Raw genomic sequence first — 23,358 nt, forward strand, 5'->3', positions numbered from 1 at the left:
CCCCCGCAGGAGGGCGTCTCTGCTCTCTAAAAGCAGCGGTCGGCCACCATCTCTGATGCTACTTGCCGCCGCTTGCCAGCTCTACTACGAACACCAGTGGTACCACAATGGCCACCCCCTCGCGCACGAAAGAGGCGGCAACATCCTCGCTGGCGCTGCGACATGGCGTGGAGGAGGAGGCGGCGGCGGAGGGACAAGGGCCTCCTGATGGAGGCCTCAAGGCGTGGATGGTGGTCGCGGGTGGTTTCCTCACGTACTTTGTGACTTTTGGTACGTATGACCTTGGGGAGAGACGGGGAGAGCGGAAGAGCGAGAGAGAGAGAGAAAAGAGTAGCATCAAAGCAAGGACATGGGTCGCTGAACAGTGTCTATCCACCAGGGCTCCTCAACTCCTTCGGCACGTTCCAAGCCTACTACGGGACGCATGTCCTCCCCGAGCGCAGCGCCAGCGCCATCTCGTGGATCGGGTCCGTCCAGCTCTTCCTGCTCTTCATCGGGGGCCTGGTCTTTGGGCCCCTATTCGACACCAAGGGCGCCCGGGTGCTCCTCGTCCCCGGGACCGTCGCGCTCGCGCTCGCGCTGATGCTCATGAGCGTCTGCCGGCAATACTACCAGTTCATCCTGACGCAGAGCCTCCTGCTGGGCGTGGGCGTGGCCATGCTCTTCTACCCAACCATCTCGGCCATCCCGCACTGGTTCCACCGGCGTCGTGGGCTGGCCATGGGCGTCGTTGTCTCGGGGTCGTCCCTCGGTGGCATGGCCTGGCCGCTGCTCCTCGACCGTCTCTTTGGGGCCGTCGGGTTCGGCTGGACGCTGCGCATTGTGGGGTTCATATCGCTGGCCCTGCTGGCGCCGGCCTGCGTGTTCATCGTGCCCCGACTGCCCCCAAGACGCCGCGGCGACGTGCCCAAGGCGGAGATGCGCGCCGTCCTCCAGGACACCACGTTCTGGCTCCTCGTCACCGGCATGCTCCTCGTCATGTGGGGCATGTTCATCCCGCTCTACTACCTGCCGCTGTACGGAATGCACCTCGGGCTGGGGGCCACCTTTTCCAACGACCTGCTCACCATCCTCAACGCCGGCTCGCTCGTGGGCCGCGTCCTGTCGGGCGCGCTCGCAGACAAGATTGGCAGGTATGTAGAACGACGCACCCAAGTCATGCGCCTCGGACGGACGGACGGACGGGCGGACGGACTGCTGCTGATCGCCATCTCTCTAGCTTCAACACGGCCATACTCTGCTCGCTCCTGTCGGGCATCGTCCTGCTCTGTCTGCACGCCATGCGCACCAAGGCCGCCGTCCTCGCCTTTGCCGTGCTGTACGGCCTGTTCTCGGGCGGCCTCATCTCCCTCCAGACGGCCTGCGTCGCCCAGATCACGGACAACATGCAGCTGATCGGCGTCAAGATTGGCCTCATGATGGCCGTGTGCTCCATCGGGGCCCTGACCGGCAGCCCCATTGGCGGCGCGCTGGTGGCGGCCAACGGGGGCGAGTTCTACGGCCTCATCAGCTTTGCGGGCGGCATCCTGCTCGCAGGGACCGCCATCCTGGGCTCGTCAAGATGGACCATGGGCCGCCGGCTACGTGAGAAGGCCTGACGGGCCGCGGGCGGACGGGCGCAGAGCATCGACACGACAGGCCCCGTGTCTGTCAGCCATGGGCGCGGGAGCCACGAAGGGTCCCTGCCGACGAGTCTCAGTAGTCTATAGCTCATGTCCAGAATAAACAGTTTTCAGCTCAGTGTATCTTCATGGTGACTCCCACGACACCCCGCGGAGCCCATGCGTGCCTGCTGGCATGCCCAAAGCCCGCGACCTTGCATGCACCCCAGCCGTATACGCCACGACACGCAAGACGGTAGACTCGAGCCAGGCCAAGCGCCAACTAGGCCTGTGCCAGCGTCCACGCCGAATGGCCCGCGGAAGAACGGAACTGGTGCGCAGCCGTGCGGCTCGTGCTGCATGCACGCGGATGGGACGTTTGTATAATAGGCGAGATATGCAGGTCCAGTCCCCCCCCGCCCGCCCCCCTCCCTCTTGTTCTCGACCTGTCCATTAGTCCATCTTGTCAGTCAGTGCCCATCGTCCTGATCATGCGAGCTCTTTTGGCCCTCCTCCCTTTAGCCGGCGCCGTCGCAGCGGACGGGCTGTACGACTGTGTCGCCGGGGTCCTCGGGGACACTGCGTCGCAGCGCATCGTCCGCCCCCAGGATGCCACGTACCTTGACGCACGCCTGGGCGAGGCCATTCAGTACGACGAGTTACCCCTTTTGATCAGCTACGCAGAGAGCGCCTCCGAGGTCGGTTCCCTCGTGCAGTGCGCGCAGGCGGCGGGTGTCAAGGCCGTGCCGCGCTCGGGGGGCCACAGCTTCACGGCCTTTTCGGCCCTCAACGGGACGCTCGTCGTCGACATTGCGCACTTGAACGACGTGGTCGTCTCGGACGACGGCCAGTCGGCGAGGGTGGGCGCGGGCATCCGTCTGGGCGCCCTCTACACCGCGCTCGCGATGGAGGAAGAGCACGACGTGTCCTTTGTCGGCGGCATCTGTCCCACCGTCGGCCTGGCCGGCTTCCTGGGCTCGGGCGGGTTCAACATGCAGCAGCGATCGCAGGGGCTCGCCGTCGACCACGTCCTGGCGGCGCGCGTCGTGCTGGCCGACGGGCGCACCGTCGTGGCCTCGTCGTGCTCGCACCCCGACCTGTTCTGGGCCCTCCGCGGCGGCGGCGGCGGCACGTTTGGCATCGTCGTCGAGTTCACCCTCGCCCTCACCAGGATCCCCCGCTCCGCCATGCTGCTCATGACCTGGAGCAACGACACGGCCTCCCGCTTCCCCGTGGCCAGGCGGTTCCTCGACTGGGCGCCCCGGCAGGAGCCGTCCTTTATGGCGCAGCTCAACATCTACCGCGACACGGTCTCGTTGCAGGCCATGCACTACGGCGCGTCCCGGGCGGCGCTCCAGGACCTCGTGGACCGCTCGGGGCTCGCCGACATGGGCAGGCCCGAGGTCATCGTGGCGGGCGGCTGCAGCGCCCACAACGCGCGCCTCTTTGGGTACACGGTCTTTGACTGCGTCCCCGACAACGAGTTGGACGCATCCATCCTCAACGTCGCGCCCGACCCCTTTAGCCCGGTGGGCGACCACCCCTGGTTCCAATACGACGAGGCGCCCAAGTCGGATGCCATCCCGCCGGCGGCCCCCTGGGAGCGCTTCCACCGGCTGAGCAAGTCCTTCTTTGTGGACAAGGAGGCACCCTTGCCGGACGATGTTGTCCAGGGCCTCGTCGACCGCGTGGCGGCCGCCGACGAGGCGAGCGAGGTCTGGGCCGAGTGGCATGCGTGGAACATCTCCGACGCGGCCGCGTCCTCCCCCAACGCCTTCCCCTGGCGGGACCGGGCCTACGCCCACCTCGAGTTCCAGATGCACGGGTCCGAGGACGAGGCGCGACAAGCCACCTACGAGGCCTGGTTCGCCGAGCTCGAGTCGTACCTGCGTCCGTCCGTGGGCCCGGCCAGCTACTCAGGCTACATGGACGCGGACATTTCGACGGAGCCGCTGACCTCGTACTACGGAGACAGCGTCTGCCGGCTGATAGAGGTCAAGAAGGCATACGACCCGGACGAGTTCTTTACCAATCCCTTTTCGATCCCGGCGTCCCCGCCCGAGGGCATGTACTGCTGAGCTAGATGGGCCAGCATAGGATGGGCCAGCATTCGTGGATCTCGTCCATCTTCATGTCTATCTATATTGTTGGTCCGGCATGCCTGCTTTGCTTCATCAGGCTGCGCATTTCGGCCCCTGTCGCTGCACACTCTGCATGATCTTCCTACTATACATCTACACACACCAAGTAGAACAATTCCAGCAGACTCTTTATTAGTACCTGTGCCAGATTCTGTATAGAACGCTCTACGCAGTAGGCCTTGAGATCTTGACTTGATGGTGATTCACGTGCTCAGGCGACTCAAGTCCAGCGTCATGCCCAGAGTAGGGCTGGCCAGATGGCCTCGCGGGATGTAGCCCCATCACCACGGCGTCTAGGGCCCAAGAGTACGCCAGTGTGTCTGCTCCATGCCGGTACAGAGTAGCTGCATGCAAGAGCCCTAGTTGCCGTCACGGAGGACGGACCCTGCCAAGCCGGGAATTATTCTGCAGGGTTCACAGTCATCTACGCTCCGTTCGGAGACGGAAGGGTTCAAGACAGCAGCAACTACGTACAATCTACTAGTACGCTGCCGGGCGGCCCAGGCAGAATGGCAAAGGCGATACACACCAGACCTCACTGTCCACGGGCATGACCCTACCTACACGCGGGATGCCGTGGAGCTCCGGTGCTTTTACAGCCGTTGCCCAGGCGCGCGCAAGACTCGGGAGGCCGCGGTGCACCCTTGGGATCAAGAGACACGAGGCGACATGGACCGGACCACGATGGAGGTCCCGGCCATGTATGTACTTGTTGCACCAGCATTCGTCGTTCGTCTCGCTGCTTGCTGATGAACAATCAAACCTTTCTCTCTTCTCTGCACAGTGAACCAAGTCGACAGAGGACTGGATAACCCCTGCGCCCCGACCAACGTCTCAGCCATCCGCAGTGCACACACACACACACACACACACACACACACACACACACACACACACACACACACACACACACACACACACACACACGCAATGTCGCGAACCACAGGTGTTGACGACGACGATCACCCGTGCGTGGTGGGTGTGGCATGCAGGGTGCCTGGCGCATCGTCGCCCTCCAAGCTGTGGGACAATGTCATGAACAAGGTGGACGTCCAGGGCAAGATGCCGGCCGATCGTTTCAACGTCGATGCCTTCTATCACCCGGATGGGACGCACAAGGGCTCGGTGCGTCATCGCCATGCATGCATGCATGCATCCAGAGGAACTCGTCCGTGCTGATCGCAGTCCTAGACCAATGCCAGATATGGCTACTTTCTCGACCAGGACATTGGGCTGTTTGACGCGGGCTTCTTCAACGTGTCGGGCAAGGAGGCCGCCGCCATGGATCCCCAGCAGCGTCTGCTGCTCGAGGTCGTCTACGAGGCGCTCGAGGATGGCGGCATCACGCTGGAGCAGGTCCGGGGCTCGCAGACGTCCGTGTACTGCGGCAGCTTCACCAACGACTACAACGCCATGACGACCAAGGACCTGGAGCACTACCCCAAGTACACGGTGACGGGGACGGGCAACTCGATCCTGGCGAACCGCATCTCGTACTTTTACGACCTGCACGGCCCGAGCGCGACGGTCGACACGGCGTGCTCGTCGTCGCTCGTGTGCTTCCACATGGGCGCCCAGTCGCTGCGCGCGGGCGAGGCCGACCTGGCCATTGTCGTCGGCTCCGCGCTGCACTTCGACCCCAACATCTTCATCACCATGACGGACCTCGGCATGCTGTCGACCGACGGGCGGTGCCGCCACGGCGACGCGGCGGCCAGCGGCTACGTGCGCGGCGAGGGCGTCGTCGCCGTCGTCCTCCGGCGTCGCGCCCAGGCCGAGGCCCAGGGCGACGACATTCGCGCCGTCGTCCGCGGCACCGGCGTCAACCACGACGGCCGCAAGCAGGGCATCACGCTGCCGTCCGCCGAGGCCCAGGCGGCCCTGATCCGGAGCACGTACCGCCAGGCCGGGCTGGCGCCCGCCGACACGTCCTACGTCGAGTGCCACGGGACGGGCACCAAGGCGGGCGACCCCCGCGAGCTCCGGGCCATCGGCGACGTCTTTTGCGCCCACCGGAGGGAGAGGCGCCTGCTCGTCGGCTCCGTCAAGACCAACATTGGCCACCTCGAGGGCGCCTCGGGCCTCGCGGGCATCCTCAAGGCCACGCTGGCCCTGCAGCGCGCCACCATCCCCCCCAACATGCACTTCCACTCGCCCAACCCGGACATTGACTTTGACGCGCTGCAGCTGCGCATCCCCACCGAGCCCGTCGCCTGGGTGCAGGACGATCCCACCGTGCCGCGTCGCGCGTCCATCAACTCCTTTGGGTACGGCGGCACCAATGCCCACGCCATCCTCGAGGAGTACACGCCCCCGTCCTCGTCCTCGTCCTCGTCCTCGTCCTCGTCCTCGGGGGACAGAAGGCCGATCCCCCCGCACCTGGTGGACATGACGCGCAACAGACCCTACCTCGTCGCGCTCTCGTCGCACTCGGACAGGGCGGGCAAGCTGATGGCGGCCAAGCTGTGTGCCTACCTCCGGAGCGCCACGGGGGCCCATGTGCAGCCGAGCGAGCTGGCCACGGCCCTCGCGGCGCGGCGCACGATGCATCGCTTTCGATCCTTTGCCCTGGGCGTCGACCGGACGTCCCTGCTCGCGAGTCTCGAGGCGCCCCCGCCGGCGGCGCAGTGGAGGAGCAAGCTGGACAGCGCGCGGCCGCGCCTCGGCTTCGTCTTCACGGGGCAGGGGGCGCAGTGGCACGGCATGGGCCGGGCGCTCCTCGAGCAGTGTCCGCTGTACCGGCAGACGCTCGAGCGGTGCGATGCGGTCCTGCAGGCCCTGGGCGACACGGAGCGGCCGATGTGGCGCATCGTGGACGAGCTGCGGCGCGGCCAGGACGACACGAGGCTGGGGCGGACCGAATTCTCGCAGCCCATCTGCACGGCCGTCCAGCTGGCGCTCGTCGACGTGCTGGCCGCCTGGGGGATCCGACCCGCCGGCGTCGTGGGCCACAGCAGCGGCGAGCTGGCGGCCGCCTACGCCGCCGGCCTCCTCTCCTTCGAGAACGCCCTCGTGGCCGCCTACTACCGAGGCGTCCACATGGGCAGCGGCGCGGCGGCCCCCGGCAGCACGCCCGGCGCCATGATGGCCGTGGGCATGACCGAGGCCGAGGCCGACGCGCTCCTGGCGCCCTACGAGGGACGCGTGGCCGTGGCCGCCATGAACAGCCCCTCGAGCTTCACCCTGTCGGGCGACGAGGATGCCATTGTCGAGCTGCAGGAGGCGCTCGGTGCGAAAAAGGTGTTTGCCAGGCGTCTGCAGGTGGCGCAGGCGTTCCACAGCCATCACATGGTGCCCCTGGCGTCCGGCTACGAGGCCGCCCTCGCCGCGCATCCGGGCTTCAAGGCAGCCAGACGGCCGGCCGCCGCCGCCGCCTCCATCATGATGGTGTCCAGTGTCACGGGCCGGGACGCGGATCCGGCCACCATGGGCCCGGGCTACTTTGCCGCCAACATGACGGGCATGGTCCGCTTCTCGGACGCGCTGACGGGCATGGTCCTCGACGAGGAGGACCAGCCGCGCATCGATGTGTTGGTCGAGGTGGGCGCGCACCCGGCGCTCAAGGGGCCCTCGAACCAGACCCTGAGCCAGCTCAAGCTCAACCTGCCCTACCTGGGCACGCTGGACCGCAAGCTCGACGCCTACGAGAGCCTCCTGACCACCGCGGGCGCGCTCTTTGCTCTCGGCTACCCCGTGGATCTGGCGAGCGTCAACCGGGACTACTGCGTCCTTGATGCGGGACATGAACGCACGACGATGCCTCCTCCTCGGTCCACGCGCAGGCTGGAGCTGCCCACCTACGCCTGGGACCACCACGAGAGATACTGGGGCGAGACGCGGGTCATCCGGGAGCACCGGCTGCGCCCGTTCCGCCATGGCCTCCTGGGCTCGCCTGTGCCGGGTGCCCTGGCCAGCCGTCCGCGCTGGAGAAAGCACCTCCGCGTGGCGGAGATGCCCTGGCTCGCGGACCACGCCATCGAGGGCAAGGTCATCTTTCCCGCCGCGGGCTATCTCGCCATGGCCATGGAGGCGGCGGCGCGGCTGGTGCCCGAGTGGTCCGCCGACTGGTCTGCCGGCCACATCCAGTCCCTGGCGCTGGCCGACGTCTCGGTCAAGTCGCCCATTGTCGTGAGCGAGCAGGACGTGGGCACCGAGGTCCTGCTCGAGCTGTCCCCCGTCGTCGAGTCGGCCAAGACGACGTCGTCGGCGTGGAGCCACTTTGCCGTCTTCTCCATCGATGAGGCGGGCCACCAGCGTGAGCACTGCACCGGCACGGTCAAGGTGGACGTGGGGAGCCCACGACCCGTCCGGGAGAGGGAGGAGGAAGAGCGAGGGGCGGCCACCACCTTTCGCTCCGTCCCCAGCGAGCAGTACTACCATGGCCTGCACGCCATGGGGCTGCACTACGGCCACACCTTTCGCCTTGTCGCCGGACACGTCGAGAGCGGGCCGAGCAACGCCGTGGCCTCGCTCGCCTGGCAGCCCTCGCTCTTCTCCCAGGAGGAGAATGACCGCTGCATCGCCCACCCAGCCTTCCTCGACGCGGCCCTGCACCCCGTCTTCGCCTCCATCGAGGGTCACCTGGGCAGGACCCTGTCAGAGCCCTACGTCCCGACCTTTGTGCGGTCCATCGAGGTCTCGGGCCTGCTGGGCGCGTGCATGGCCTCGCCCACGGGCTTTGCGGCGCGCGTCTCGGCCAGGACGAGCGTGGCCGGGCCCCGGACGGCGACGAACCAGGTCCAGATTCGAGGGCCCGAGGGCGAGATGCTCGTCGACATGCAGGGTCTCGAGCTGACCAGCATTGGAGGCGGCCACCGATCGCTTGACACCGCGGGCCGCTCTCTCTTCTTCGGCACGCGGTGGCAGGCCATGTTCAGCGCCGTGGGCGGCGTCCGGCACGACCTCCATGTCGACACGGTGGCCGCGCTGGTCCAGCTGTACGTCCACCAGTTCCCCAACAAGCGCATCCTACACCGGAGCGCGTCCGCCTCGTCGACCGCCGAGCTCCTCACGTCGCTGCGCGGCGGCGAGGGTCAGCGCCGCAACTTTGCCCGCCTTGTCATCGCGCCCGTGGCCCCCGCGACGGCCAGCACGTTTAGTGGCATGGCCCGCGACTGGGGCCATCTCGTCCACGTGGCTGTCGACCCCCAGGAGCTCGAGGCGGACACGTTCGACTTGGTGGTCGCGAGTGGTGGTCTCGACACGCAAGACCACCTGGGCGACGAGGGTTACCTCGTCGTCCAAGGCGCCCACGATGACTCCATCATGCCCCCCGGGTACACCTCTCTCCTGTCGATGAACAATATCCGTCTCTGGGAGAAGAAGAAGAAGAGGGAGAAGCGGCCCAGCACCAACGGGAAGCACGCGCGCCCCCTGACGCTGGTCATGCCGAGCCGCGTCACGCGCGAGGTGGAGGAACTCGCCTCGGCTCTCGAAGCTCGAGTCCAGGACCAGGACCAGGACCAGGAGACATGCCACCCTGTCGAGCGCCAGAGCTTCACTGCTCTCAAGGACATGGACACCCTGGGCGGCCGCGACGTCATCATTCTCGCGAGCCTAGGGGACGACCTCTTCTGGGACCAGGCCCGGGCCCCGGCCGAGTTTGAGGCGGCGCAGGCGCTGCTGACCCAGAGCCAGACCCAGACCCAAACCCAAACCGACGGGGCGCGCAACATTGTCTGGCTCACGCGCGGCGCCCTTGTGGACGTGACGTGCGCCGAGCCCGCCCTGGTCCTGGGGCTGGCTCGCTCGGCGCGCAGCGAGAACCCGGACCTGCGCCTCGTCCTCGTCGACGTGGGCCCCGACGCGACGGCGGCGCGCTCGAGCGAGGTGGCCCTGGCCCTGCTGCGGGACACGGACGTCCGGGAGAACGAGGTGGCGGATCGGCACGGTCTCCTCCACATCCCTCGCGTCGTGGCCAACGACGAGCTCAACGCCAAGCTACCCAACGGCGTCGGCGCAGGGCCCACGATGCAGCCGCTGTACCAGGCGGGGGACCGTCCGCTCGCCCTGCGCATCGGCCAGCCGGGCCTGCTCGAGACGCTGGTCTTTGCCGAAGACGACGACGACGACGACGACGACGACGAGGGGGGGGAGGAGGAGCAGCAGCGGTCGCCGACGCTGGGCGAGGACGAGCTCGAGCTCGAGGTCAAGGCGTCGGCCATCAACTTTCGCGACGTGGCCGCCAGCATGGGCATGATTGACGACTTTCGGCTGGGCGACGAGTGCGCGGGCGTCGTCGTCCGCAAGGGCGCCGGCGTGCCCGACGACGCCTTTGCCCTGGGCGACCGCGTCGTCGCCTGGCGTCCCGGTCAGGGGGCGCATCGCACGCGGGTCCGCAACCCGGCGTCGCTCTGCTACCGGCTGACGGGAGCGATGCCCTGGAGCGTCGCGGCCGCCATCCCCCTGGTGCTCACGACGGCGCGCTACGCCCTCGTCGACACGGCGCGCCTCCAGCCCGGCGAGACGGTGCTCATCCACGCGGCGGCCGGGGGCGTCGGCCAGATGGCCGTCCAGCTCGCGCAGCGCGTGGGCGCGCACATCATCGCCACCGTGGGCTCGCCCGCCAAGCGCGCGCTGCTCGTGGACCGGTACGGGCTCGACGACGCCCGCATCCTGTCGTCCCGCGACGACTCGTTCGTCCGGGGCGTCGGGCGGCTCACGGGCGGGCGCGGCGTCGACGTCGTCCTCAACTCCCTCGCGGGGCCCCTGATGCAGGCCACCTGGCAGTGCCTCGCGCCCTTTGGCCGCTTCGTCGAGATTGGCAAGCGGGACATTCACCAGAACAGCCGGCTCCCCATGGACCCCTTTCGGCGCAACGTGTCCTTTGCCAGCGTCGACATGATCACCGTCTTTGAGAGGAACAAGCCCCTGGGCGCGCGCGTCCTCCGCGAGTGCTGCGCCCTCGTCCACGACGGCGCCATCCAGCCCCCGTTCCCCATCCTCGAGCTGTCCTACGCCGAGGCGCAGAGGGGGTTCCGCATGATGCAGATGGGCACCACCATGGGCAAGATTGTGCTGGTCCCCGGGCCCGACGACCAGGTCCCCGTCGAGCGCAGGAAGTTGGGGAGCCGCCTCGTGCGCCTCTTCCGCCCCGAGGCCACGTACCTCCTCGTCGGAGGGCTGGGCGGCCTCGGGCGGCGCCTCTGCGAGTGGCTCGTCCAGCGGGGCGCGCGCCGCCTCGCGTTCCTGTCTCGCTCGGGCGCCGACCGGCCGGACGCGCGCGAGACGGTCGAGTGGCTGCGCGCGCGCGCCGTCGAGGTGGCCGTCTTCCAGGGCGACGTGACGGACGCCGCGTTTGTGCGCCGCTCCGTGCAAACCCTGACCAGGGACGGACGCCTCGCCGGCGTCTTCCAGGCCGCCATGGTCCTCCAGGACGCGCCTCTCGACCGCATGGCCTTTGCGCAGTGGCAGCGCGGCCTCGACCCCAAGGTCCGTGGCACGCTCAACCTCCACAGGGCGACCGAGGACCTCGAGGGCCTCGATTTCTTCGTCTGCTTCTCCTCCGTCTCGGCCGTGCTCGGGTCCAAGGGCCAGGCCAACTACGCGGCCGCCAACACGTACATGGACGCCCTCTGCCGCTACCGCCGGGGCGTCGGCCTGCCGGGCACGACCATGAACGTCGGCATGATCACGGGCATCGGCGCCGTGTCCGAGGACGCCAAGCTGCAGACCTTGATGGAGCGCATCGGCTACGACGCCGTCCACGAGCGGGAGCTGTTTGCGCAGCTCGAGGCGGCCGTCGCGGGCGGTGTGTCCGCGGCGACGACCCTGGACACGTCCGCCGACGGCCTCGACGCGCACCAGACCATCACGGGCGTCAACCTGCGACGGCCCGACTACTACTGGGCCACGGAGCCGCGCTTCGCCAACCTCTACGCCAACCACGACTTCTCCGCCGTGGGGTCCGGCCCCGGACAAGGTACGAGCAAGAGCCTGCTGGCGCAGCTGCGGGAGGCGCCAGACGAGGCGGCGCGCAACGACATGCTCACCCGGGCGTTTCTGGACAAGATGGCCGCCGTCCTCTCGGTCGAGCCGTCGACGCTGCAGCCCAGCCGGGGGCTCGCCGACTACGGCCTCGACAGCATCGTCGCCATCGAGGTCCGCCAGTGGGTGTTCCAGACCGTCGGCGTCGAGATTGCCATGTTCGACGTCCTGAACAGCCGCAGCATCCAGGCCCTTGTGGACAAGATGGCCGGCATGCTGGTCCTGGGGGCGTCGAGCTCGTCCGCAGGCCCGTCGACCTCGACCTCAACCTCGACCTCGACCTCGGACACGGACACGGAAACGCGCCAGGCGGACACGACCAGCCACGCGGGCAAGGCCAGCCCCGTCACACTCCTGCCAGGCATCACCACCGCAGCCGAGGACGTGCCCATGTCCACGTTCCAGCAGCGCCTGTGGTTCATGCACAACATGGCCCACGACCCGTCCCTGCTCAACCTGCCTACCGTCCTCCACCTCCGGGGCCGACCGGACGCCGGCCGCGTCAGGCACGCCCTCGAGGAGATGAGGCGCCGCAACGACATTCTGCGCACGGCGTACCTCGAGGGCGACATCATGTCCCAGCAGGTTGTCATGGACGACAGTCAGCTCTCACTCCCTCTCCTGGACGTCTCGGCCGCCGAGGACCCCCGCCAGGCCCTCGACGACCTGGTCCGCACCATGAGGAGCCAGCCCCTGGCCATCGAGGGCGGCCAGGTCATGCGAGCGTCCCTCGTCACCCTGGCCGACACGGAGCACGCCCTCGTCCTCATCTTCCACCACATCTGCATCGACAGGGGCAGCACGTCGTCCTTTATGGAGCAGTTTACCCGTCTCTGCAGCAGCAGCAGCGACCACGACCTCGACGCCGTGCCGCGCCCGGCCGTCACGTACGGCCAGTTCAGCCGCTGGCACAATGAGCGCCTGGCGTCGGCCGAGATGCAGCCGAGCCTCGACTTTTGGAAGCGCCAGTTCCCCAGGCCTCCCGCGCCCATGAAGCTGCTCCCCTTTGCGCGCGTGGCCTCTCGTCCCGCGCACGACGACTACAGGCGCCAGGTCCATCGCGCCGCGCTGCCCGTCACGCGGCTGGGTCGCATGAAGCGCATCTGCGCGCGCGTCGGCGTGACACCCGCACAGTTCCTCATGGCCGCCTTGCAGGCGTTCCTCTCGCGGTACATGGACGACGGGCAGGAGGAGGACGGCCTGACCTTGCTCATGGTGGACGGCAACCGGCCACACCCCGCCGTCAACGACACGCTGGGCTTCTTTGTCAACGTCGTGCCCGTTCGGTGCGCGTCCGCTGACATGGACCTCGAGAGCCCCTTTGACGCCGTCCTGCAGCAGACAAGGGCGCGGGTGCTGGCGGCGCTCGCGCACGCGGCCCTCCCCTTTGACGCCATTGTCGACGCCGTCGGGGTCGAGCGCACGTCGGCGCACTTCCCGCTCGGCCAGGTCATTGTCAACTACCAGATCCACGGCACCATGCCCACCTATCCGGCGGGCGACTTTGACGTGACCGAGGTTCGGGGCGACGACATGCCCACGGCGTGCGAGCTGGGCCTCGAGGCCCTCGAGGATCCCGCGACGGGCCTGCAGCTGCGACTCGAGTCGTCGAGCACCCTCTACCGGCCCGAGGACATGGAGAGGTTCCTCGACAACCTTGTCGCCTTTCTGGGCAGCGCCATCCGCGATCACCGCCAGCCCGTGGCCGAGATGGACCTCGTCGGCCCCAAGGAGCTCGCCCACCTCAGGGAGACCATGTTCCACCTGGAGCACACCCCCAACCGCTGGCACCACCAGTCGGTCGCCGCGCGCATCGTCGACGTGGCCCGCCGGCAGCCCTCGGCCGTGGCCGTCCAAGCCTCGGACTCGCCCGACGCCCTCACGTACGAGGAGCTGGTCACCTCCGCCGGCCACGTGGCGGCTGCCATCCAGAGCGCCGGCGTCTCGCGGGGCGCGCGCGTCGGCATCCTCAGCCGCCCGGGCGTCGAGGCCGTCTGCGCCATGGTCGGCGTCCTCCTCGCCGGCTGCGGCTTCGTGGCGCTGGATCCCGAGTTCGCCCCCCAGCGTCTCGCGTTCATGCTGTCCGACTCGGGGGCCGCCCTCGTCCTCGCCGGCTCGGGCATGCAGGACGAGGCGCGGCAGCTCGCGGCCGCCGTCCCCGTCCCCGTCCCCGTCAGGCATCTCGACTCTCTGGCCCCCGTGGCCGACCACGCGCCCGAGGTGCCGCCCACGGCCGACGACGGGCCCTTTTACGTGATCTACACGTCCGGCAGCACCGGGGCCCCCAAGGGCGTCGTGCTGAGCCAGTCCAACACGCAGCAGATGCTGTGCACGCTACACCACGACTTTGCCCTGGGCCCGGGCGATCGCTTCCTCCACCACTCGTCCATCGCCTTTGACCTCTGCATTGTGCAGATCTTCTCGGCCCTGACGGCCGGCGCCCGCGTCTGCGTGGCGTCCAGCGCCCTCCGCAGAGACCCCGTCGCCCTGGCCGAGTACATGGCGGCGTCCCAGGTCTCGGTGACCTACTTCACGCCCACGCAGTTCGCCCTCCTCATGGAGCACGCCCCCGCGACGCTGCGGCGCCTCGACAGCCTCCGCGTCGCCTACTTTGCGGGCGAGCGGCTCCCCGTGCGCGTCGCCCGGGCCTTTTACGACCTCGGCACGCCCGCCGTCGCCTACAACACGTGGAGTCCCAGCGAGCTCGTCGTGCAGACCACCATCCAGCGGGTGGACGAGTCTACGTTGGATGACACCGAGAACATCCCCATCGGCCTCCCCATGGCCAACACGCGCCACTACATCCTCGACCGGCGGGCCAAGCCGCTCCCTGCCGGCCTCGTCGGCGAGATTGTCGTCGGCGGCGCCCAGGTCGCCCGCGAGCAGTACATCAACCGGCCCGACCTCAACGAGGCCGTCTTCCTCCCGGACCCCTTCTGCTCCGACGAGGACAGGCAGCAGCGCGGCTGGGCGACCATGTTCCGCACCGGCGACCGGGGGCGCTTCCTCCCCGGCGGGCGGCTCGAGTTCCACGGCCGCATCGCCGGCGACAAGCAGATCAAGCTGCGCGGGTACCGCGTCGACCTGGGCGAGATTGAGCACCGCCTCTTTGTCGAGGCCAACAAGGATCCGGCCGGCCCCGGCCTCGTCGACGTGGCGGTCGTGGCTCGTTTGATCGCTGGGGGAGACAAGCCCAACCACCACCACCATCACCACCACCATGGCAGCGAGGACGCCGGTGACGCTCGTCAGCTCGTTGCCTTTGTCGCGCCAAAACAGCCGCTGCCTCTGGACCCCCAAGCCCAGTCCCGCTTGGCCGTCCGCCTCCATCAGTACGGACAGGCGTTTCTCAACCCGTACATGCTCCCCAGTGCCTACCAGCTTGTCACCGCGCTCCCCGTCACGCACGGCGGCAAGGTCGACCGGCAGCAGCTCCTGTACGGACGCGTCGACTTGACGTACCCGACGACGGTGACCCCGGAAGAAGCAGCGCCAGCCAAGGACACGCTGGTCGACGTTGTCACCGACGGCTTCCGCGCCGTGCTCAAGCTCGCGCCCGACCAGCCCATTAGGCCTACCGACAGCTTCTTCGCGCTCGGCGGCAACAGCGTCATGCTCATCCGTCTCCAGGCTCGTCTCAAGCGCGCCCTCAAGCGCTCCGTCGCGCTCCATCCCATGTTCAAGTCGCCCACACCCCATGGCATCGCGCTCATCATCCGGGGGGAATATAGAGAGGCCGACAGCCCGCTCACCACCACCACCCTCCAGTGGGACCAAGAGACGGCCCTCGACGGGACACTGCATCCCGCCGCTGTGCCCCCCATCCAGGCCGCCGACGTCAGCTCCATCCTGCTCACCGGCGCGGACAGCTTCATCGGCGCCCACATGCTCGCCACCATCCTCCGGGACCCCGGAATCTCCACCGTCCATGTCCTCGGGGCGCAAAAGGTGCTCGACCACGTCGACCTGGAGACCGCCTTGACCCACTACCGTCTCTGGCCCCTGGTGCCCGGCGGTGGCGCCCAGACGGGCCTCGAGGGGCGCGTCGTCTGCGTCCCGGGGTCCCTGATGCGGCCACGCTTCGGGCTCTCGCCGCCCCAGTTCCGTCGTCTCGGCGCGCGCGTCCAGGCCATCTACCACCTCGGCAGCCACGTCTCGCTGCTCCAGCCCTACGAGGCCCTCCGCCCGCTCAACGTCGACCCCGTGCGCGACGTGGTCGACCTCGCTCGCCTGGGCACCGTCCAGACGCACATCCACCACCTGTCCACCTGGTCCGTCCCCCACCTCCAGACATGGTCCACCACGCACCGCACGCGGCCGCGCGAGACCCTCGCCGCCGAGGGCAGTGCGCGCCACTTCACGCCAGAGACCAGCAGCCGCTTCGGCTACTTCAAGTCGCGGTGGGTGGCCGAGCGTCTCATGGAGGTGGCCGCCCAGCGGGGGTTCCCCGTCGCCATCTACCGCGCCTCGGCGGCGACGGGGAGCACGGCCACGGGGGTGCCCGAGCCCAAGGACGACCTGATCCGCACCATGATCCTCAGCATGGTGCGAGCGGGCGCCATCCCGTCACTCTCTTCCTCTTCGCTCACTACGGACGCCGGGCCGCCGTTTGTCGCCGATTTCGTGCCCGTCGACCATCTCACGCAGAGCTTCCACGCGCTGGCCATGGCGAACGATCCGACGCCACCCCAGCACAGGAGCACAGAGGCCGCCTTTTATCACCTGAATAACACGTCCCCATTGCCCATTGCGGAGCTGCCGCGTCTCGTGGGCGAGATTCGCGGCCAGCCAGACCTTGCCGGCAAGGTCCTCCCCGTGTCCGAGTGGCTGGACGCCGTCGCCCGCACGGATGAGTCTCCTGACGCACGGGTCCGATGGGAGGCGTTGAGAGAATACTTTGGCCTCGGCCATTCCATGTTTGCGCTGGACGCGAGCCGGACGCGCGACAGGCTGGTCTCCTTGGGCGTGGCCGACTGTCCACCGGTCGACGTCGAGTACCTGCGCGCGATGCTCGAGAGCTCATAGTGGCAAGAGAAGCAAGCGCCCAACGGATGGTTTGACGGGACGAGCAAGAAAATGATTCTACCATTATAGAGAAATAGAAAAAATTAATGAAGAAGAGTGTGCCACTGTGTATAGGGTCGTTCGTACTTGACCACACTGGACGGGCGGACTCTTGATGCGAGAGATGGATTCTGATGCAAGGCAAGGTGATGGGGAGACAGGAAGCACGACTGACGAAGGAGGAATTGCGAATTTGTGTGAGAAGCTGCTGCCCGTGGAGAGGAGAGGGCATGGAGAAGCCTGCAACGAACAAGGCAAAGCAGCCGTAGCAGTGGGTGCCCCCAAGGGTAGCATCCAGCTGGCGGCGAACAACACACCTTGGTCAAGTGTTTTGTGAGACTCATCGTCTTGGCTTCCACAAGCGCGGTGATGCCCTTGGCTCGGCTGACAAAGGGGGCTTTGACGACAACGACAACGACCAGTCGGCAGCATGTTTTATGGACCAGAGGGAGAGGCAGAGGATCCTTGCGAGAGCTGTATTTGCTGTCCCAACGAGGGGCCTGATGCCGATTCGAGGAACAACGGGGCAAAGAGATGATATAGCCAGCACCAAGAACAGTGGATTGAATACGTCGATCCAAGTCTTTCATGTGAGGCTGAAGCGGAACCCTGCGTGCTGTCCCAGAAAAACGTCATATACGCCCTTCTTCTCAGGGCCTGATCTACCTGCTTCTCGTGGAACCCGATTTTGTGGTGATGGAAGATTGTCTGATGACAGCTCGCGACTGGCAACCGAGCAAGAGCTGCTCGGAATTGGACTTTTCGAGTGCCAGTACACCCACGGTTCCATCTCACCGGGGATAGTGTCATCATCCTCCTCCGGACCGCCTGAGTCCAAGCACCTCGTTGACTTCACTTGGAGCCTGCCACATGCGCTCCTGGCGGTAATTACTCAATATCCCCGTCACGGCTCGCAGAAAGACCCAGACGGCCGAGCTCGAGCATAGTAGTCCGTCCGTCCGTGTCTGTGGGGCTGGGACCTCGTTTGAGAATATTGTCTTCAATGTATGCAGGGAGAACTACATGCCCAACCTGATCCTATGCAAAAGAAAAAATTAATAATACAAAATAAAACACATGCCAACGCCGTGCTCGCTTTTGCCTGTCCAACACCCTCACCTCCCCACCTCCGCGTCCTCGGCGTGCCCCGACGGCCCCATGGCCTCATAGTCCGTAGTCACAAACGCGCGGTCGACCTCGCCCAGCCCCTCGGCGCAGTACTGCAAAGTCTCGGCGATATCATGAGAGCGGCTCAGCTTCGTGTTCTCGTCGAGCAAAATGTCAAACTCGACCCAGATGCCGTCGCCGTTGTGGTAGGCCGTAATGTTCTTGACGCCGTCGACGACGGGCGCGAAGCGGTAGGCGAGGTAGGTCAGCTTGCGCATCATGTCAAATTCGACGGCCTCGCCCGAGAGCCGGACCACGTTGGCGAACGAGGTGTGGCCCCAGTCGTAGATGATGAACAGGGACAGCAGGCCGGCGCCGACGGGGTCGAGCCACCAGACGTTGGCGGCGTGTCCGATGAGAGGAAAAAGCAGGGAGAGAAGGTTGAAGTAGACGTCCGTCTTGCAGTCCTGCACGAGGGCCTGGACTTGCGTCGTCCGGATGGGCCGGCAGCCGAGGCCGATGGCGCCCTTGAGGACAATGGTGGCGACGAGGGAGCCCGTGGCGGCCTTGCCGAGGGGCTCGGCCTCGGCGTGCGGCGGCATGATGCGCGAGACGGATTCCTGGAGGATCTGGGCAAACGAGAGCACCATGATGACGGAGAAGACGAGGATGCCTAGCGGCTCGAGGCGGCGGCGGCCGACGGGAAAGCGCTTGCGAAGGGCGTTCAGCCGCCAGAGAACCAGCTTGTTGGTCGACCAGACGATGAGGGTGCACAGCAGATCGAGGGCCGAGTCGACGAGACTCGCCATGAGGGACAGACTGCCCGTGGTGAAGGCGGCAAAGGCCTTGCCGATGAGGAGGGCGACGTTGGCGAGGACGTTGATATTGATGGCCCAGCGCGCCTTGCGTGCGGCGCGGGCGCGTCTGTCGCGCTCGTCCTCGGGCAGCAGCTCGCCAATGTTGCCCTCGTGGTGCTGCAGGCCGCCACCGCGCTCCTGGTCGCCGTCGTGGTCCGGGTCCGGGTCCATGGACTCGAGAACGTCGTCGGCGACGGCCATGACGACGGCGTCCACCTCGAGCCACTCGTTGAGCCGCTGATTCTGGGCCTCGTAAAAGGCGCGGACCTTCTTGTTCTCGATAGCCTTGAGATCCTCCTCGCTCTTGCGGTACTTGTCGAGCGCGGAGCGGTCAATGCCTTCTAAGATGGTCTTTTTGAGCGCCTCGCGGCGCGCGTCTTCGAGGGCGGTCCGCGCGGCGTCTTGGAAGCGGAGGATGCGTGGTGGCACGTTGCTCCTGGTCGAGGTGCGTCGGTTGTGCACATGGTGCGCGTGGCCGAGCGGCTTCCAGCTGCCGTCTTGTTCCTGTTGCTGCGGTCCGGCCTCGACGTCGTGGTACTGGTACGCGCTGTGCTGCGCGCGGACGCGCTCCTGGAGCTGGTCGTCGCGATAGTAGTAGCTGTTGCCGTTGCGGTTGAGGTTGCGTTTGCCGACCATAGTGGCGGCAATGGAGGGTGGGCGAGGGAGAGAAGATGGTGTGGTGGAAAGTGCGGCTCAAGTGAAGATCAGTTCAAATACGTGTATTCCTCCCCTGGACCTGGAGAGGCTAAGTAGAGCTGGGATCAAGGTCAAGTCCATTCAAGTCGCGTCGTCGTCGATGATCGGCTGCATCGCGATGACGTAGGACGACCCGGCCTTGGCCCTCGGACAGCCTTGGACTTGCCCGGGGAGGGATGGGACAGAGCAAGGAATGACGACACCACGCACTATGATTCATCCATCAGGGAAATGCTCAATTGGCAACCAATCCACGTGGACGCAGTTCCCCATACCAATAGGCCTTGATCAAATAAATGGTAGCTGTCGGATGGTCGGCTCGCCTTGGAACAGCCAGCAAGGCACGCCCGCCTTGGCTAGTCTCAGTATCCCTGGTGCGCGCATGATGAATCCATCACTTTTCGAGCGTCATCATCCAGAGAGAGGATCATTCTTCAATAAATCTATCTAATCCCCATAGCCAACTCCTAACCGTCTAATGCCCCTCCAACGCCCGCTTGAAATCAAACGAATCAGTCCCCCCCCCCCCCCCTACTCATCACTACCCAAACCTCGTAGAACTAAAGATCCGGCTGCGCGCACTGTCCTTTGTCCTCTCGGGCTTGGCAGAGCCGGCATCCTCCTCAAACCCAACCTTGGACGGGCGAGGCGGCGGGGGAGGCGCGTGGGCTGGTGCCTGCCCCGTGCCAGACGATGCTGCCATGTACTCAGAGTGCTCCCAGCTCTCAGGGCGGCGGCTGCCGTTCGTGTGCGTCTCCTGAGGCGTTGTCGCCGTGTGCGGGCTGTCGGCGCGGACAGGTCGTCGGCTGGGCGGTTCGTGCTGTGCCTGTTGTTGTTTTTGCTGCTGCTGCTGCTGCTGTTGCTGTTGCTGAGCGGCAGGCGGGCCCTGCTGGTGATACGTCCTCGACTGTCGCTGAGGCATAAAGGTCGGCGCTGGCTGCGACCCATCCTCCTCATCCGTCACCTCGTCGTCCGGCTCGTCGTCGTGGGCCCTCAACTCGCTGCGCATCGCGAGGCTAGCGCAGATGTTGCGCGCTTCCTCGATAGCCTCCTTCTGTGCCTTGAGCGCGAGCCGGCGGTCGCGCGTCTCCTTGTTCTCCGCCGCAATGGCCTCGACAGTCTCATTGGGCATGCGCAGAATCTCAATCGGGTTGAAGAGACGGAGCATGCCCAGAAGCAGATGTCGCTCCACAACTTGCGTGATGACGTTGCGCACAAAGATGCGCGCGGTGAGATCGTAGTAAATAAGCATCTTCTCCAGCACCTCCTCGGCTTCGCTGTAGGTGCCACCGTCCACGGTCGCAGCAGCGCGCCAGGCGCGAAGCCGCTCCTCGTACTCGGGGTCGAATGGCTGCACCTCGAGCTCCATGTCGTCCGACAGGCGGCCCAGCTCCGTCGTCGCCTTCTCCATGCACTCCTTCATCTTCAACTCCAGGAAACGGAAGCGCAGGGGGTCGCGCATGCGCATCGGCCAAACGTGGTCAATGACATCGGCGAGAAACTCGTGACAGATCACACCGAGATTCTCCTTGTACTCCTGCGCGAGAAGGGGCCAGTTCCTGGAGTAGTCCTGGAACAGGATGTAGGGGGCACGAGGGTTCGAGTCCAGGGGCAACTCGTTACCGCGGATCTGTCGAAGCAGGGGCTCGACCTCGTTCTGCGCAAAGGCCTGCTTGGCAGGGTCGCCAACAGTGCCGGCAGCGAACGAGTGCCCATCAGGCCCCGTGCCAAAGTTGACCTTGCGACCGTGCTGGCGGAAGCGGCGGGCGAAGCGATCGCTCTCCTCGCGGACACGCGCCCGTAGCTTCTGCGACGGGGTGCCCTTGGGACTGGATTGCCGGGAAAAGAACTTTTCCCCAAACGGATTCTTGTAGTTACCATTGACGGCGGGCGTGACAAGGTTGTTGGAGGCCGTGAACAGCTCGCCCATCTCGAAGCGCATCTCCTCCACCGTGTCCTTGCCAGCCCCCATGGCCCTGAGCTGCGTCTCGCATCGCTCCAGCGACTGCTGGATCTGTCGGCGCAGCGTCTTGACGTGCTTGCCGATGTGTCGCTGCAGCTGCGAGCTCAGCTTCGTCCGGAGCGAGCCCACACCCCACGTGGTGGGTGGGAGCCCTGCCCATTTGCCGCGGCTAAAGAACTCGGCCTCGCGCTGCAGTCGCTGCTCGGGCGTGAACCACGTCTCGTTGGGGCCCGGGTTCAGCAGCACGTACCAGCCCAGCTTGAAGTGGTTCTCCGGGTCCTTGTTCATGACGAGGTCGATGAACTTGTCCTCGATCCCGATGCGCTCCGTCATGTCGGGTTTGGTGAGGACGCCAATCGTGCGCGCGCCCGTCGGGTCAAAGTGGCGCGCCTTTTTGAGAATCGGCGCCTGCACGTAGTCGTTGTTCCCGCCAATGACGGCCAGGATGATGGTGCGCGAGCTCTTCATGTACCGGTCCGAGAGCGCGTCAATGGTCGAAATGTCCGTGTCCGACTGATCTCGGTTGGCCACACGGACGAGGCCGGGCAGGTCGACCATGGTCAGCAGCGGCATGTCGGGCCCGCACTTTTCCACAACGAGAATGTCCCTGGCCGCGAACCGACCGGGAATCTCCCTGGGTGCGATGAGCTCAGTCGCCTGGCGCATCATGGCCTCGAACGAGGCGTCGGGCCCGACACTCGCGCCCCACTCCTTCATCCGCTGCTGGTCGTTGAAGGGTCTTTTCTTGTCCGGGATGATGGACACCTTGAGGCTCGTCTCCTTGGCGCGACGTAGTCGGATCTCTGTCGCGAAGCGGGTGCAGGCGCCCGCATCGCGAGGAAAGGGTGTTCCGCTCAGCGCCTCGAGGACGGACGACTTGCCGGCCGACTGGTCGCCCACGACGACGATCTGCGGGAGTTTGACATTATCGAGCTGCGCGAATTGCAGCTTGTCGATCAGGTCGAGAAGTCCGCGCTGCTCGTCGGCGAGACCTTGCGTCGCGAGCGACGAGTCGAGCGACTGATGCATGCTGCTGTTGTTGTGGTAGTCTTGTCTGGGTCGGGGGTCAGCGCCAGTGTGAGCGGGAGATGATGGAGGAACTGACGTGGAGCCCATGCGATGAGAGTCTAGCATTCTTCTCTCGATGGGTACCTGAAGGGAAGTGCGTTAGATGAAAGGCGAGAACCAGTTAAGGCAGCTACGTCAGGCAGCCAGCTGGGTTGCGCTGCCTCTTATAGCAGCCCAACGTTCAAGCAAGGACGGATTCGCCATCATGTGCGCGGCCGCGACTCGCAACGCGTGGCACGCCGAAGTAGCGTAAGGCTGCGATTTCCTGGGTCCGCATTGTTGCCTGCGCCACAGTCCATGGTGCGCTGTGATTGCTGCAGAGAACGGTCAGTCCGCTCTCGACCTGTCAGGGCTTTTGCATGAGGCGAATCTGGGCCAAGTTGTCGCTAGGCTAGCTCAGGCATCGAGAGGCGAAACGTCATGCGCCAATGACGGGTGTGTGGCGCAGCTGTGGCTGTGGCTGTGCTGGCGGGGCGGCCTCAGCTGGCTGCCAGGAGAATGCTGCAGGATGCTGCGGAGAGGTGTCGGACACGTGACCGCTTTGGTGGAGGCACGGCCCGAGTTAGTGTGTATGTGCGCAAGTGTTCATAATCGAGGAAATAGTAGATTTTTGGGGCCTAGAAAAGGCTATTTGAATTGATGATCAAGAGGCTGATTTTTAAGGCCTTCAACTGTGTGTTCGTTGTTCATCGTCCTGTGTGCTGATTCCTTCATTCCAGCCATCTCATGACCCCTCTTTGCTTAGTCACCGCGGTCCGACCCTTTTCGGTCTGACAAGAGGAAACCGCACGTGACTGGATTTTGGAATTGGCATGTGAAGCAATGTTCTAGGAACGGGAATGCTTACGTATACCACAGTGGATAAGTGCACGTAA

The 23,358-nt window shown here is 65.9% G+C and overlaps 4 protein-coding genes across 4 annotated transcripts; 2 read left to right on the top strand and 2 right to left on the bottom strand.

Moving 5' to 3' along the window:
- Positions 1–107: 107 nt before the first annotated feature.
- On the top strand, positions 108–3,679 carry J7T54_000971 (FAD-binding-domain-containing protein; the record flags this gene model as incomplete). Its single annotated transcript, XM_051505015.1, has 4 exons — positions 108–270; positions 380–1,133; positions 1,220–1,584; positions 2,124–3,679. The coding sequence occupies 4 exons, from the start codon at positions 108–110 to the stop codon at positions 3,677–3,679; spliced, it is 2,838 nt and encodes a 945-aa protein (XP_051363684.1).
- Positions 3,680–4,672: 993 nt separating this feature from the next.
- Positions 4,673–16,753, top strand: J7T54_000972 (uncharacterized protein; the record flags this gene model as incomplete). The annotated part of the gene is made up of 2 exons (XM_051505017.1): positions 4,673–4,867; positions 4,934–16,753. 2 exons carry the CDS (start codon positions 4,673–4,675, stop codon positions 16,751–16,753), a joined length of 12,015 nt encoding a protein of 4,004 aa, XP_051363685.1.
- A 1,154-nt stretch (positions 16,754–17,907) lies between these two features.
- J7T54_000973 (uncharacterized protein) lies at positions 17,908–19,392 on the bottom strand (the record flags this gene model as incomplete). Its single annotated transcript, XM_051505018.1, has 1 exon — positions 17,908–19,392. One exon carries the CDS (start codon positions 19,390–19,392, stop codon positions 17,908–17,910), a length of 1,485 nt encoding a protein of 494 aa, XP_051363686.1.
- Positions 19,393–19,993: 601 nt separating this feature from the next.
- On the bottom strand, positions 19,994–22,531 carry J7T54_000974 (Interferon-induced GTP-binding protein Mx-like protein; the record flags this gene model as incomplete). The annotated part of the gene is made up of 2 exons (XM_051505019.1): positions 19,994–22,469; positions 22,521–22,531. The coding sequence occupies 2 exons, from the start codon at positions 22,529–22,531 to the stop codon at positions 19,994–19,996; spliced, it is 2,487 nt and encodes an 828-aa protein (XP_051363687.1).
- Positions 22,532–23,358: the final 827 nt, after the last annotated feature.

Source organism: Emericellopsis cladophorae (assembly GCF_022114955.1).
Source record: "Emericellopsis cladophorae strain MUM 19.33 chromosome Unknown NODE_11_length_583618_cov_114_125112, whole genome shotgun sequence".
Classification (NCBI taxonomy): domain Eukaryota; kingdom Fungi; phylum Ascomycota; class Sordariomycetes; order Hypocreales; family Bionectriaceae; genus Emericellopsis; species Emericellopsis cladophorae.